The 14,052-nt window shown below is 30.0% G+C and overlaps 1 protein-coding gene across 1 annotated transcript; it reads left to right on the top strand.

The window, feature by feature from the left end:
• Positions 1–230: 230 nt before the first annotated feature.
• Positions 231–4,263, top strand: LOC109788339 (purple acid phosphatase 2). The gene is made up of 8 exons (XM_020347035.3): positions 231–407; positions 567–767; positions 999–1,110; positions 2,507–2,736; positions 2,869–3,007; positions 3,160–3,380; positions 3,644–3,765; positions 3,865–4,263. The coding sequence occupies exons 1-8, from the start codon at positions 234–236 to the stop codon at positions 4,055–4,057; spliced, it is 1,392 nt and encodes a 463-aa protein (XP_020202624.1). The 5' UTR covers positions 231–233; the 3' UTR covers positions 4,058–4,263.
• Positions 4,264–14,052: the final 9,789 nt, after the last annotated feature.

Genomic DNA, 14,052 nt, shown 5'->3' with positions numbered 1-14,052 from the left:
TATGCATTAACGTACGAATAGAGTTTCTCTAATCTTATTTCTAACAGATAAGGCGGGAATCCGTTTTACCAAATAGAAACTGGCGCGATTAGAAACTCTTTGCCACATGTCATATAGTCTTAGGCTCTTAGCCACCCTCTTTGTTATTAATTTATTATTCTCTTATAAATAAGTTGATGAGAAGAAGAAAGTGTTGAACACTTGAACATCTCTTGAAGGGTTAGGAATCAAGTATGCATACATGCATGGCTGGTGCAGCAATAGTTGTGGCCTTGGTTTTGAATGTGGTTGTGGTTTGCAATGGAGGCAAGACAAGCAGTTTCACTAGGAAGGTTGAGAAGTCTGAGGATATGCCACTTCATAGCGATGTTTTTGTTGCCCCTTCTGGCTATAATGCCCCTCAGCAGGTACCTCTAATTTGCTTCCCTTCCCTTATGTTAATTAGCTCTCTTGAGTTTAATTATCATGAATTAGTAGTTAGGGAGAAAGAAAAACAAGTGGTAACTCCTAATATTGTTCCTACTTCATATAAACATGACAAACATGTTTTGATCTTTGTTTTGTAGGTTCATATAACACAAGGTGATCATGAGGGAAGGGCAATGATGGTGTCATGGGTGACTATGGACGAACCAGGAATGAGTTTAGTGCATTACTGGAGTGAGGACTTCCCTCACAAGAGAATGGCCAAGGGAAATCATGTTACCTATAGATTCTTCAATTACTCTTCTGCTTTTATTCATCACTGCACACTTAACGATTTAGAGGTAATAGATCATTAATGGTTGCATGCTATGCTTCTTCTCTAATGCAGGAAGGAAAATAAATAAATATTTATTCATTGAATTGACTCAAATTAGTCATGAAATATTTTAAAGACAAAACTCGGTGCTTTTAGTACACAACACAGCACCTTAGTGTCGTGCACTTTTTTTTTATATTATTTTTTTATCATACATTAATTTGAATGTTAATTAAGTGAATTTTTCATTTGGCAGTTTAACACAAAATATTATTATGAAGTTGGAATTGGGCATACTAGAAGGCAGTTTTGGTTCACGACCCCACCCGAAGTTCACCCTGATGCGCCTTTTACATTTGGTCTCATAGGCAAGTTTATATTCTTTGAAAACTCTGATGTTAGGTGCTTTACACTAAATCTTTTACACATTAATAGAGTTTTTGTAAGTGTGCCAATTATTACAAATAATAATAATAGATAGAAGTTTAGATATCGAATTTATATGAACTTATATAATAACTAAATAATCTAATTTAATATTAATTAAAAAAATTTATTTGAAAATGCATAAAAAGTAATAATAATATTTTTAGGATTTAAAGAATTAACTAACAGATTAAAAAGACAATGAAAAATTTATAATAAGAGATTTCACTAAACATTCCTCACACGAAACCTTTTCAATTATTATTCAATTTTAATAATTATTTAATTAATTAAATAATAAAAAATATTTTAATCCTAATTTTTTAGGTAAGAAATTCTATATTTCTTAATAAAAATTTCAATTCTTTGGTGAAGTTGATTAAGAAATCTATATTAAGATTGAAGGTCTAAAAGTTGATTAATAATTCTTATCCTATTTTTGGTAATAAATGTTATTAGTATTGTTCTTCAGGTCATAGTTTTAAAAAGCTTTTTCTATCTCAATTAATTATATGGGATTATGAGATGACAATCAAGTTAAAACACATATTAAGAGAAAAAGAATAACAATTAATTGAATAAAAACTTTTAATTGAATAAAAATAGGAGAGTTACATGTCTCAACTCCTCATGACTAAGGAATTTGCTTATAAATTTAAAAAGAGATCGTTGAGGAATCCATAATTATAAAGACTCTTATTCTCAGTCTCTCTAATCACTCTTAAATAAGCTAAATGTGAAGTGTTTCTCAATTTTCTCCTAATCCTATTTCTATAAGATTTTAAAATTTAAATGGATTTTTTTTTATTTTTATGTGAGCTTACAATGTCCACTCGCTTAGAGTGACCATTTTATTCGCTTAAGCGAGTATTTCATGAGTGTTCCAGTGATATCTTTGCTCTTACTAGCTTAAGTGGTTAAGCTTCTCACTTGAATGAATATAGGGTTGCTTTAGGTATGTTTCACCTTTGTTCTGAGCAAAAGTTCCTTATGTTCGGCACTTTTGGTTTTGTCTCACTTAAACGACCAAGTTGATTGGTTTAAGTGAGCTTGTGATGCTCAACTTCTCCCTCTTATTAGCCTTAACTCCTTCTTTCTTCCTTCTAATTCAAAAACTAATAAAAGAAATGAAAAATACCTAATTTTTTTTTTAAAAATCTACTAATTAAACAGTATTAAATCAAAATACTTATTTTTGACAAAAACAAATCTCTAAAATCCTAAAATATATTCGATAATGATCTAAATTGGATAAAAGACACATCGATATTAGGTACCATTGGCACCAAGGATTAAGAATGCCAAAATTAATTTTAGATGATGTGGCTCTCATTGCAGGGGATATGGGTCAAACTTTTGACTCAAACAAGACCTTTACTCACTACGAATCAAACCCTAAGAAAGGGCAAGCTGTGTTGTATGTTGGAGACCTCTCTTATGCAGATGATCACCCTAATCATGATAATGTAAGGTGGGATACGTGGGGTAGATTCGTAGAAAGAAGTACTGCTTATCAACCTTGGATATGGACCACAGGGAACCATGAAATTGACTATGCTCCTGAAATTGTAAGTTGTTCACTTCATTATGTGTGTGAGTGTTATTTCTCATGTTATGACAAATTATGACTCTCATGTTATGCTCCTTGTTCTAAATGCAAAGTTTAGTGCTTAAGTAAATTAATTGATGATGTGCTTTAGGATGAGCCAGAACCTTTCAAGCCTTTCCGCCACCGTTACCAAGTCCCTTACAAAGCATCAGGAAGTACTCAACCCTTTTGGTATTCTATCAAGATGGCTTCAGCACACATCATAGTTTTGGCTTCATATTCAGCTTATGGTAACATTATATGGCATCTCTCTCTCTTGACATGATAACAAATATTGTTCTTGACAGTACCTTTTAATCTTCATGTTTTGCTTAAAACTATTATCCACTAAAAGCTGAATTGCTTATACATGTATTTTGCTCTAACATCAGTTTCCTTTCAGGTAAATATACTCCCCAATATGAATGGATTAAGGCAGAGCTACCAAAGGTTGATAGAACCAAAACTCCTTGGTTGATTGTTCTCATGCATTCGCCATGGTATAATAGCTACAACTATCATTACATGGAAGGGGACAGCATGAGGGTGGCGTTTGAGCCTTGGTTTGTCAAGTACAAGGTTGATCTTGTGTTCGCTGGACACGTCCATGCCTATGAACGATCTGTAAGTGCTAAAAATACAAAACAATATTCATATGAACATTGAAGTATTTTTTTTTATCATTGAATTGATTTTTTTATTTATTGTGCTACTTAGAACAACCTAGGTGTGTTTGAAAACCAGTTTACTGTGATTGAAAAAAGTTACACTCAAAAGCTTTTGCTTCTTAAGTGTGTTTTTTCATTGAACATAATTTTAAATTGGTAACATACAAGTATTCTAACATAGATTATGATGAAACTAAAATTATATGAACCCCATATCAGGAACGTGTCTCCAATGTTGCATACAACCTTATAAATGGTCGATGTAAACCTGTGAAGGATATGTCAGCTCCTGTGTACATAACCATTGGTGATGGAGGGAACATTGAAGGGTTAGCAACGAAGTAAGTTCAATAAAAAAATTCTCCTTTGTATCAGTGAGTTGTTTATTCTGTATCAGGTTTAGTTTGATCACTGATTTGTGTTTTTTCTTTGCACTGCAGAATGACAGAACCACAACCTGAGTATTCTGCATACAGGGAAGCCAGTTTTGGGCATGCCATGTTGGAAATAAAGAACAGAACACATGCTCACTATAGTTGGCACCGAAATGAAGATGAATACGCTGTTTCAGCTGATTCCGTGTGGTTTTTCAACAGATACTGGCATCCTGTTGATGATTCCACAACCAAGTGAACCAATCAACGCAAGTAACTAGTTTAGTTCAGCAGGTTTTTTTTTTTTTTTTTTTTTTTTTTTTTTTTTTTTTTTTTAGGTTGATCTGTTTAATAATGTATTGTTGGTTGATGTACTCTTGTTGAAGTTAAATCAACGTTTCCTTGTTAAACCTTTTCCTGCAGAGATTTTTTTTTAATAAAAATCATAAACTAATGTTTGACATCGATTATCAAAAAGTTTAGATTAATTAATTGAACAAGATACGTGAATGGTTGAAAATTCTTATAACATTAAGTTCGATTTTTTTGGATAAAAAAATGTTTTACAACTAGCATGGAAAGAAGTTTTTTTTTCTTCTTTTTTTGGTATATTTCTTTATTTGGGTATATGAAAGAATCATTTCTAACTTTGAGTTTTCATTTAATTATATTTATAATAAGAGTAATACAATTATTCAATATCTAAAATCATGAGTAATGAAATTATAAAAATGAAGAAGAAAAAAGGTATGTTGTATCTCTATATTTTTAAAATAAAATATAAAGGCAATGGAGATCAAATATAATAAGTAGTTTGCAATTGAAGAACGGATATATTGGGGGTAGATATAAGAATAAAATAAGGTTAAAACTGGGTACACTAAAACTTTGGATATTATAGTTTCTCAATTTATCAAATATTCATTTTAATATATGAAGTTTCTAAACAATAGTTATTATATGGTTATATAAAAAGTGGTAAAATAAGAAGACACACCAATACTATATGGATCTTTCTAAGAAGAATTGTCTACCAAATAGAATTTTAGTAATTTCAGGGAGAATCAAACTACATCTATGAGAAGGAGAAGGATTGCCAGCGATAAGAATTACAATGAGAATATTTACTATAATTCTTAAAATTAAAAATACAATAATAAAACTTAAAATGATTCATATTTAATAATTTTAGATGCTAAAATAATATTAATATAATTTTAAATGAAATCAATTAGTATTAATACTTTTAAAGACTAATTTAATATATCAATAATTTGAATGAATATCAAACATATTCAAAATAATATGTCATCAACATTCACTAAACATATTTCTCACTTTTTTTTTCCAGAGTCTTTCTTTCATAAACTAAAAATATGGAAGGGTGGATTGAAATAGGTGAACTGTTAACCGGTCAAAGTTGAACCACTGTTATTGACAGAGTTGTTGTGCAGTATTATGGAATACGCATTTAAACGAATTCTCACCGTTCTAACTAATCATCCAATGTTTTGTTTATAACAACCACGTCATTATAAAAAGTTAAGTCCACATTCTTCTACCAGTAAATTTGGCGCCAAATGTATATATGGTTTTGCAATGAGGTTGTAAGAACATATTAGGCACAAGACATGACAAGCTCAAGTTTCCTCAAGTAATCTATTTTCAATTTTTTTTAATAAACATAATTCACGTAATATCTTAAAACTGATAATTAAACTCCTGTGATGTGACTATTGCTGACCAATCATTATTTTAATTCAGACAAAAATCGAACATAGAAACACCGGGGCAACCTCCTATTTCTTGAGACACGTCTTATAACCACCAGGTTCAAAAGAGTGAGAAGCAACCACTTTTATTATTACCTTCACCCAGTCAAAAGCAAACTTTCTAATATACATTAGCAGCCACTTCAGCAATAGAGAGAAACAGACCTTCAGATAGTGAACAAATTACAACTCTTCAGGAATCAGGATATTTGGTGGCTTAGATAAACCACATACATTAGAAGCCAATTACATATCTAGATTGGTGGCAATTATAACTCTTTTCATAAACATTACCAATTCAAATTTGCATTGTGTTTATGTTGGTACTTGTGTTCACATCTTTGGAATGACACTTGTGGCAACGAATTTTGTTTTGCTTGGGTTCTTGTCTCCATCTAACTGCCAACTGCCATGTTCTTTTTTTTTTTTTTCCTTCTTGGATTTTATGGATTTATTTGTTGGCTACTCTTTAGCACGATTGTACAAGATTTCAAGGGCACATAAGGGAAGAGGAATAAACAATACAAGGTCTTCAAGTCTATGACTAGACTTTAACTTTTATGTTTTTTTTGAAAACGAAAAAGATTATGTGAGGTATTGGATTCATCCATGGGTAGGGATTTGCCTAACTACAGGAATTACAGACAAACATGACCGCATAGAATCTATCAAACATGTTTGAAACACCATCATAAAACCACATCAACAATAAAAATCACATCAAATAGACTCAATCGATGCAAATCTACTTTTTGTTTTTCCTGTTGGATGTGAAAATAGAGTGATGATACGCATTAGTATTATGTGTATTATTGAACTAATTTTCAATTCTACCAAAGCTAATTACAAAATCAAGTTGAAAGCCAAAACCATAAACAGTTTCTTCAATTTTTGACCATGATTTCGGGGTCATCTTAATTGATTCTAGAAGACACTCAAAATAATCTTACTATCTTATATTATCTACCAATAAATTTCTTGTTTTTTAAGGTATACTTATATAAGATGACACCAATAATCCAAAGATTATCATCTCTAATCCTTTCCTCACCCTTAGTTTTGTTTAAAAATCACAATATTAAGCTAAAAATACAGAGAGAAAAAAAATCCTTCGTTAAGAATTCAAAAAATCAGATGCTAACTACTGATTTTGTTCTATGCACAACAACATTACAATATTAGTATCTGATTCCTCGACAGATCTAGACAACTGGAATAAAGAAACATACCCTGCCGTGTGTAACTTCTCCATCAGATCAGAACAAGTATGTCACGAATACACCATACAACCTAATTGCATAGCATCTGAATTTACCACACAAAATGGACAAGCAAAAGTGAAAACTTTATTACAAGAATATTTCCGATTCCTATAATTATAGGACAGACAACAAACAACTGTTATCAGGGATGGGATTCAGCCAAAGCAAAGCAATAGCACACACATAAATCATTCGTTTGAGTTTTATACTTTTATCTAACTCAAACATCACCAATTTTTTTTTGCATATACCCAATTTTCAGCTTTCAACAGACTAGGATCTGAAACTAGACTACCCAATTGCAAAAAGACCGAACTTTCATAAAGAATATAGAATAATCTAATTTCATTGGATTGTCAAACTCGATTGTACAAACATCCAAAAATATAAATTTAAAAAAAAATAAATAAAAAAAATCAAGCCATGGACATGTTAGAGAGTCTACTTGGTGTTGGTTTGAAATTCAACCATCTAAGGCCTAAACATTTTGTTGGTGGCATCAGTGCTCTTCTCAGAATCTCTTTTCTCGCCACGCGCTTCTTCTTCTTCCCAGGAACCACGTACCCGTGATGGGCGCAACGAACCGAACCGGGCCGGTTCGAGCACGTGCAGGCCGGTCTGGACCGGGGGGCCACCGCCAAGTAGCCACCTTTGTGGTGCCCATCACTGAAATCACCCATCTTTGGTGAAAGTCCTGAGCTTTCTTTGGTTTTTTGCTGAAGGGTAAGGTTGTCTTGCATTTTTGTGATTATGAACAAGTGTTGTCGGGAAAAATGTGTTTAAGGTTGTGGGTTTTGGCTTTGAAAGTGGGGACTTTATATTGAAGGAAGAGATATTGTAGTTGGGTTTGGAATGGTTGACCAGTTTGAAGACTTGGTAATGGGTGAGGGAGTAAGTGACCCAAATGTTTGATTTGACCAATACTTATTTGGCGTGTGGTGTGTGCTGTGTTGTGTGTACTTTGAATCTGGTCAATTAACTTGTGCTTCACACAGGAATTTCAAATTCGAACGTTTGGAAATTGGAGTACAAAAGAAAAACTAATTATAAGTTCTTGTTTGGCACACTTTTGTGACGAAAGGGTGATAACTGGCACTAGGCCACGAATCCCACTTGACATTGAAGGCCACATACATGACACGATGACAGAGAATGCATAAATTTGTTGTTTTCTTTTTCAAAAGTTTAAATGGGTTGAATGTACATCTTTTTAAGATGCGAATCCGTTCTTGGACCAATATTTGTTGCAAAGAGAATGCTTAATATGAATGTTATGTATGATGGAGAATTGAATCTGGTGTCTACCTATGTTGTGGCACACGTTGATTTTTGGTCACAAAATGCGGTATACAGCTAAATCCCATCACAAATGCTTAGTTGCTTACTCTTGTTCTCTTTTTGGATCCAACCCATGCCACCAACTTTCTCTTTATTATAATGGTCAATATCATTATGGTTATTGTTTTCTTCGGCATCACAGTATTCCTTAATTAATTAATGATCAAATATTTAATTACTTTCCAGATGTTCATATATTATCTTTTCTGATGATACTTTTTTTTAGATGATAAAATAGGCCTAAGTTATTAGCTTTCATAGCCGGGCAATCACATGACTGATTTAAATAAATCATAAAATCAATATAGAAAAGAATGGGTCAAAATTTAATAAATATCGATAAAAATAAAAAATCAGAGCAGGTCAATGAAAAAAATATCAATTTGGTATTATAATTTTTTTTCCTTTAAGAATTAAAATTAACCTAAACTATTTTTCATTTTTTAACATTTTAAATGTAAACTAAAGTTATTAACATTGAGAAAATTCTCTCCTCCCTCCCATTAAAACAAAATTATCTAAATTGGGGACAATTTATTAAAATTAGATCTCTAACTTAAACTAGGAGTAAATAAGACAATTTTCTCCTATTACATTTAATACGGGTATATTTATCGTGACACTTCAAATTTTTATTGATTAGAATATAGAAATAGTAGCTTATTTAAATAGAAAACTCAACACAAAGGAATTGAATATTAACAACTTAGAATAAAGTAAATAAAAATTTCGATCTTTGATTAAATTAATATATATAAGTTAATTGAACTAGTGTACATTGATGAAGGGTTTTATAAGCATGTAGAAGTTGTTTAAGACCTGACACTTAATAGAGAGACCTAAATTAAGGCACATAAGTAATAAATTTAGTCATAAAGTTTATAACTAATTAATTAGCAAGTTTTTCATGAGTAATTAATTAGTAATTTGACTAATTGAGCTAAATCAAGTACTAAATTAATACAAAGAGGTTAACTAGTAATATTTAGTCATGACCAAATAATATAAATAAGGACTAACTTAATTGTGAAAAGAAACTTGGACTAATATCTAATTTGAATATTTATTCAGTAATTTAGAAAAAAAGTCAAAATTAGATTAAAAAGTTAACAAATGTCAAAGAAAACGATTTGGTCAACTCATTAATGACGTACTGGTAAATTTTAAGAACTTTATTAAGCGAGTTTAAAAATATATTAAGATTACTTGGAACGTGATTAATATTAATGGGGCTTAAGTAACACTTAACTAAATTAAAGATATGATGAAACTAATTATATATTTAACCCATTAAAGATTAATTTTAAAGTAAAGTTACACCAAAATTAGTGACTAAAATTAGACTAAACCTAACTCTAATTAAGAAATCTAATTAAGTGTGTGTTGTTCTAGGTATAAATAGATAATAGAGCTTCTCCACCCTCATATTTAGTGTAGCCACTAGCCCCAAGTGAGATAAACTATCATTTTTTCTCATCTCCCTCAAAAACCTCAAACTTCTCTCAAAAGATCAAACCATATCTAGAGACCTCCATTCTTGTTTTATCTCAAGTATGTTGGTGAGGAGCTTGAAGGCTCCAAGTGGATATAACTTTTGTAGCATTTGGAGAACTTTGTTATTTTCTTAAAGAAGTATAGAGAAATTCTTTTTTATCTCTTACTTGTTTCGAGTGATTGAGGAATTATTTTCATTGTTTTATTACTGTAATTTAATCTTGTTAGAATTTTCGTGACTTCTTCTTGGTAAAGTGAGATATAATAATGTGTAATAATGTCCCTGAAATTATTAGAGTTTTTTTTTGGGAATTGTTTAAACACATTTACTATTTTTAATGGGTATATTTATCTATTTTGTTGATTTTTACTGGTGCTACTTTTATTTGTTTAAACTACTTAAATAAGATATTAATGAAAAATGGAGCAATAGAAACCTTCTACATGTCATTATAATGTGTCAATTTTATTTTATGAATTTACAAACCCTAGAAGTATTTGATTTTGATTATTTATTGGAATTTCAGAAATATGTCCTCTTAAGTTTTAATTTGATGAAAATTAGTTTTTGTGTGAGATAAATGTTGGGAAAAATATATAATGTGTACATACATGTTGGGAATTTCCTAGAATTTTCATAGAATATTATAAATTGATTTGATATTAATTTATAAATTTATGGTGTAAGCTCTATTTTCTACCAAATGTGATAAATAATTGTAAAAATAATATTTTTAGTTCTTCATAAATTGTGAGAAAATTATGTGTACACAATAATGTTGGATATAACCTCCATAAAATATCGTGAGATTTAAAGAAGGTTTACTATTTTTAAAAAATATCAATCTTTGTTTTACAGAAATAGTCCAACAGAGATATTTAATTCAAAGATAATATTGAAGAGTTGAATTTTTAGTTTTTGAATTTATATGATCCAAATATATGTTGTTTGAAGTATCCCTGAAAAGTTTTATGTGTTTTAAAGTTGATTTATCATGTATAATAATTTTTATGCATGTAATTCAACATATGTTAAATTATGAAATTTGGTTGGATTAATTATCTTTGGAGCATATTGTTTGATTATTTGGAGTACATGATTGATTTATTATACCCTGGAGGGAGACCTGTGAATATTATTATGAATTGTTTAATTTTTGTGATTTAATTTCATTTAATTAGCAAGTTTAGACCTTATTTTGTTGTTGATTGAATAAGAGGACAAAAGGAATGTGATCCTCATACAATTTTTGTGTTGGAAACTCGAAAGTGTGTGAATGAGTGGTAGAAAAAAATTTGGTTTAGGACTTAATAAGATACTTATATGTTAGCATAACTAAAGGGACTATGATATAAAACTTATGAATTTAGAGAAATTTATGAAAGAAATTGTAAGTGAAAGTTAAAGTTAATTAAGATGGTAAAGACTTCATAAAAAAAGTTATAAGACATTGTAAGTTAAATGGTTAGAAGGGTGCTCTATGATGGAGACCCGTGATGAATTTTTGATGTGCATTAGTATAAATATGTAATTGATTATCATAAATTGTTATGCAATGTCGTGGATGTGATGACATTGAGATAAAAAAATTTAAATTTCCATTCACTTTTATTCAAAAAGTACATATGACAATGTAGTTTGTTTGTGTTGCACTTGACGTGTTTTTATGAAAAAGAAAGAAGGGATTATGCAAGTGTATTCTTGTGCGAACCTAAGTGGGGGAGATCAAAATTATGGGTGTGGTAGAGATGTTAATGTTATAACCACAAATTAAAGTTATGTACTTTGAATTATTGATTTTGGGAGATGAAGTTGTGAGCTTCTCTAGTTGCCCCCGTGTACCTTTATAGAATACAACTTTGGATGAATATCTTGAAAGAATATCGTGTGTGATGGTGTCCTTCAAAGGAGGATGTGGATGACCATAAAAGGTACTTGAGGTATGTTTGTTAGCTTCGGATCCTTAAGGATAGTAAAATGCCAAGTTGTGGAAACTCAATGCGACTAGGGAATTTACTTTTATCAACTTGGCAAATCTTAACAAATGCGAGACATAGTCATGATTGGTGAGAGTGTTTACACTGAGTACTAGGGTAGAACATGTACTCTCATTTGTCATCCATAAAAGAACTTGTATGACCACTAGGTTTTAGTGACACGGTGGACCCAATTGGTGAGATTTATGTTATATGCATTAGAATGCACATTTGTACTCTTGAGTGACAACATTATAAAACCACGATGTGGTGGTATATAAGATTTTCGTAGAAATTTCAAGTTCGTTTGCATGTGACATTGCTAAGGATAAGTGAAACTCACTCCATACATTTACTTATATAGATTATGATGGATTATAACTAATTAACTTGCTAAGGTATTCAACAGTTTGGCAATGAAACATATTAGAGAGCTATTGTTGATGAAAAAAATTAATGGAGACCCTTTAAAACGACCAAATTAGGTGTTTAGAGGTTGGGAGTATAACATTATTAGGTATGTTGTACGAATGTGACTGCTTTGAGTTTTAGCCCTTTTTTTTGTATTTAATATGGCTAGTATATGATCTCAATATTTTATATTTATTAGTCATTGATGTATTTTATAAAGTATTTATGTTCTTTACATTGCTCTCTCTCTCTCTCTCTCTATATATATATATATATATATATATATATATATAATATGATGAGATATGGAGATCCTTCTTCGGTTGCATGTATTTTATAACTTTAATGTATTTATTGTTATTGAAGTATGAAACATTTTATACTTGTGTTATTGACACAACGTACAACTTGTAAATTAATTATTTGATATGTTTAATTGATGAAAATTAATAAGACTATTAGTAAGAATGCTCGATACATATAAAAAAAATGTGAATGAATTGTAAGGAAAGAAAAGTAATTAAATAATATTTTAATTAAATGAAAGGCCTTAATGTTTTATGCAAAGAATGTTTCTAAAAAAGTTACGACAAATTCCTTAATTAAATTTGAATTGAAATTATTGATAAGATGCCTACCAAAAATGTACAAGTGCATTCTAAATCAAGATGTCACATATATATGTCTTTTTTGTTTTATTTTTATTTTTATTTATTTTTATTTATATTATTTTAAGATATTTATTTATATAAATTTTAAATTTAACTGAAAATTTGGTTTATTCACTATCCTCTTTAAATTTCAAAATGTATATCAATTACAATTAATTAGATGGTTCCCTAATTAAGATTCTAAAATAATATTAATAATTATTTATATCAATGTGCTTTATTCTTGTTCACGTAACCCATCCTTAAATTATTTTAAATTCTTAAATAACGAGTTACTGAAAAGTAAAAACTTTTTATTGGTATAGACAATATTACTCAATTCCTTTTAAGTCATCTTCAAGTTATAATTTTATACATGTACAACCTTTAGATCTCTCTTTTTAGTGTGTTTGTGATGTTACACTAGTGGTGATCAAAATCCTCCTCTAAGCTATTTTGTAACAATCAACCCAAAATCATTTACATTCATGTATAAGTAAAAGGCTCGCATAAGATCTAGATAGAAAGCTCCTTGTAGAGACACAAAAGAATGTCTGATCAGATCTTGAAAGGAAATAATGCTTAATACTAAAATAGGTACAAAACATGTATCTAAACTCCACCAATCTTATTGGAAGAAACTAATCCAAGAATCTCTAAATCTAGTCCTTATTGGAGAAGAACATGGTGAAATCAACCCTTTGAACAACATCTGAGGGTTCCTCCATAGGTGGAGGTGGTGGAGAAGGAGTTGAGTTGTGTTATCTTTTTGGAAAGTGAACCAAATCCTTCAAGTATTCTAAAATGAGTAGAGTGTCTATCTCTTGAAGACTTACGTAATATTTAACAATTTATCACAAATTTGTTGTCTTTAAACTTTTTCACAAATAATAATTGAATTCACAAAGTTATAGCACTTTTCTTAACAAGACTTATCTAAAGTAGTTTGTAAGGATTCTAAAGGACACAATATCAATAAGATTTTCCAAGTGTGGTTAACATGTTGGGGTTAGATTTCACTAAACTCACATATTTTCATAAGATAGTAAACATATATTATCTTTGAACTTCAAAATTACATCCTATTGTAAATGTTTTTTTAACCCTAATCCCTTAAAAAGAAAGAATTAAGTTCCTTTATTAAATGTCAATCTCATGATCATTTGATAAAGTAAATTGCATTAAGCAATATCTTCAAAGGTTCTAATGATTCATATTCATTTTGAAAACAAGGTTCATCAGGCGTATTACTTCAGTTCAAGGTTAAGAGAACATTTTTCAATGAAAATTAAAACTATAAAACAAGATATGGATAATCAATCCATAATAAGCATTAAACACAAAAATAAG

Source organism: Cajanus cajan, chromosome 10, assembly GCF_000230855.2.
Source record: "Cajanus cajan strain Asha chromosome 10, NIPB_CcT2T_4, whole genome shotgun sequence".
Taxonomy (NCBI): domain Eukaryota; kingdom Viridiplantae; phylum Streptophyta; class Magnoliopsida; order Fabales; family Fabaceae; genus Cajanus; species Cajanus cajan.
This window is presented reverse-complemented; position numbering and strand designations above follow the sequence as displayed.

Coding starts and splice junctions, on each gene's coding strand:
- LOC109788339 (XM_020347035.3), top strand. CDS start 234: ATGCATACATGCATGGCTGGTGCAGCAATAGTTGTGGCCTTGGTTTTG. Junction 3,381..3,643: donor TCCATGCCTATGAACGATCT/GTAAGTGCTAAA, acceptor ACCCCATATCAG/GAACGTGTCTCCAATGTTGC. Junction 3,766..3,864: donor ATTGAAGGGTTAGCAACGAA/GTAAGTTCAATA, acceptor TTTGCACTGCAG/AATGACAGAACCACAACCTG.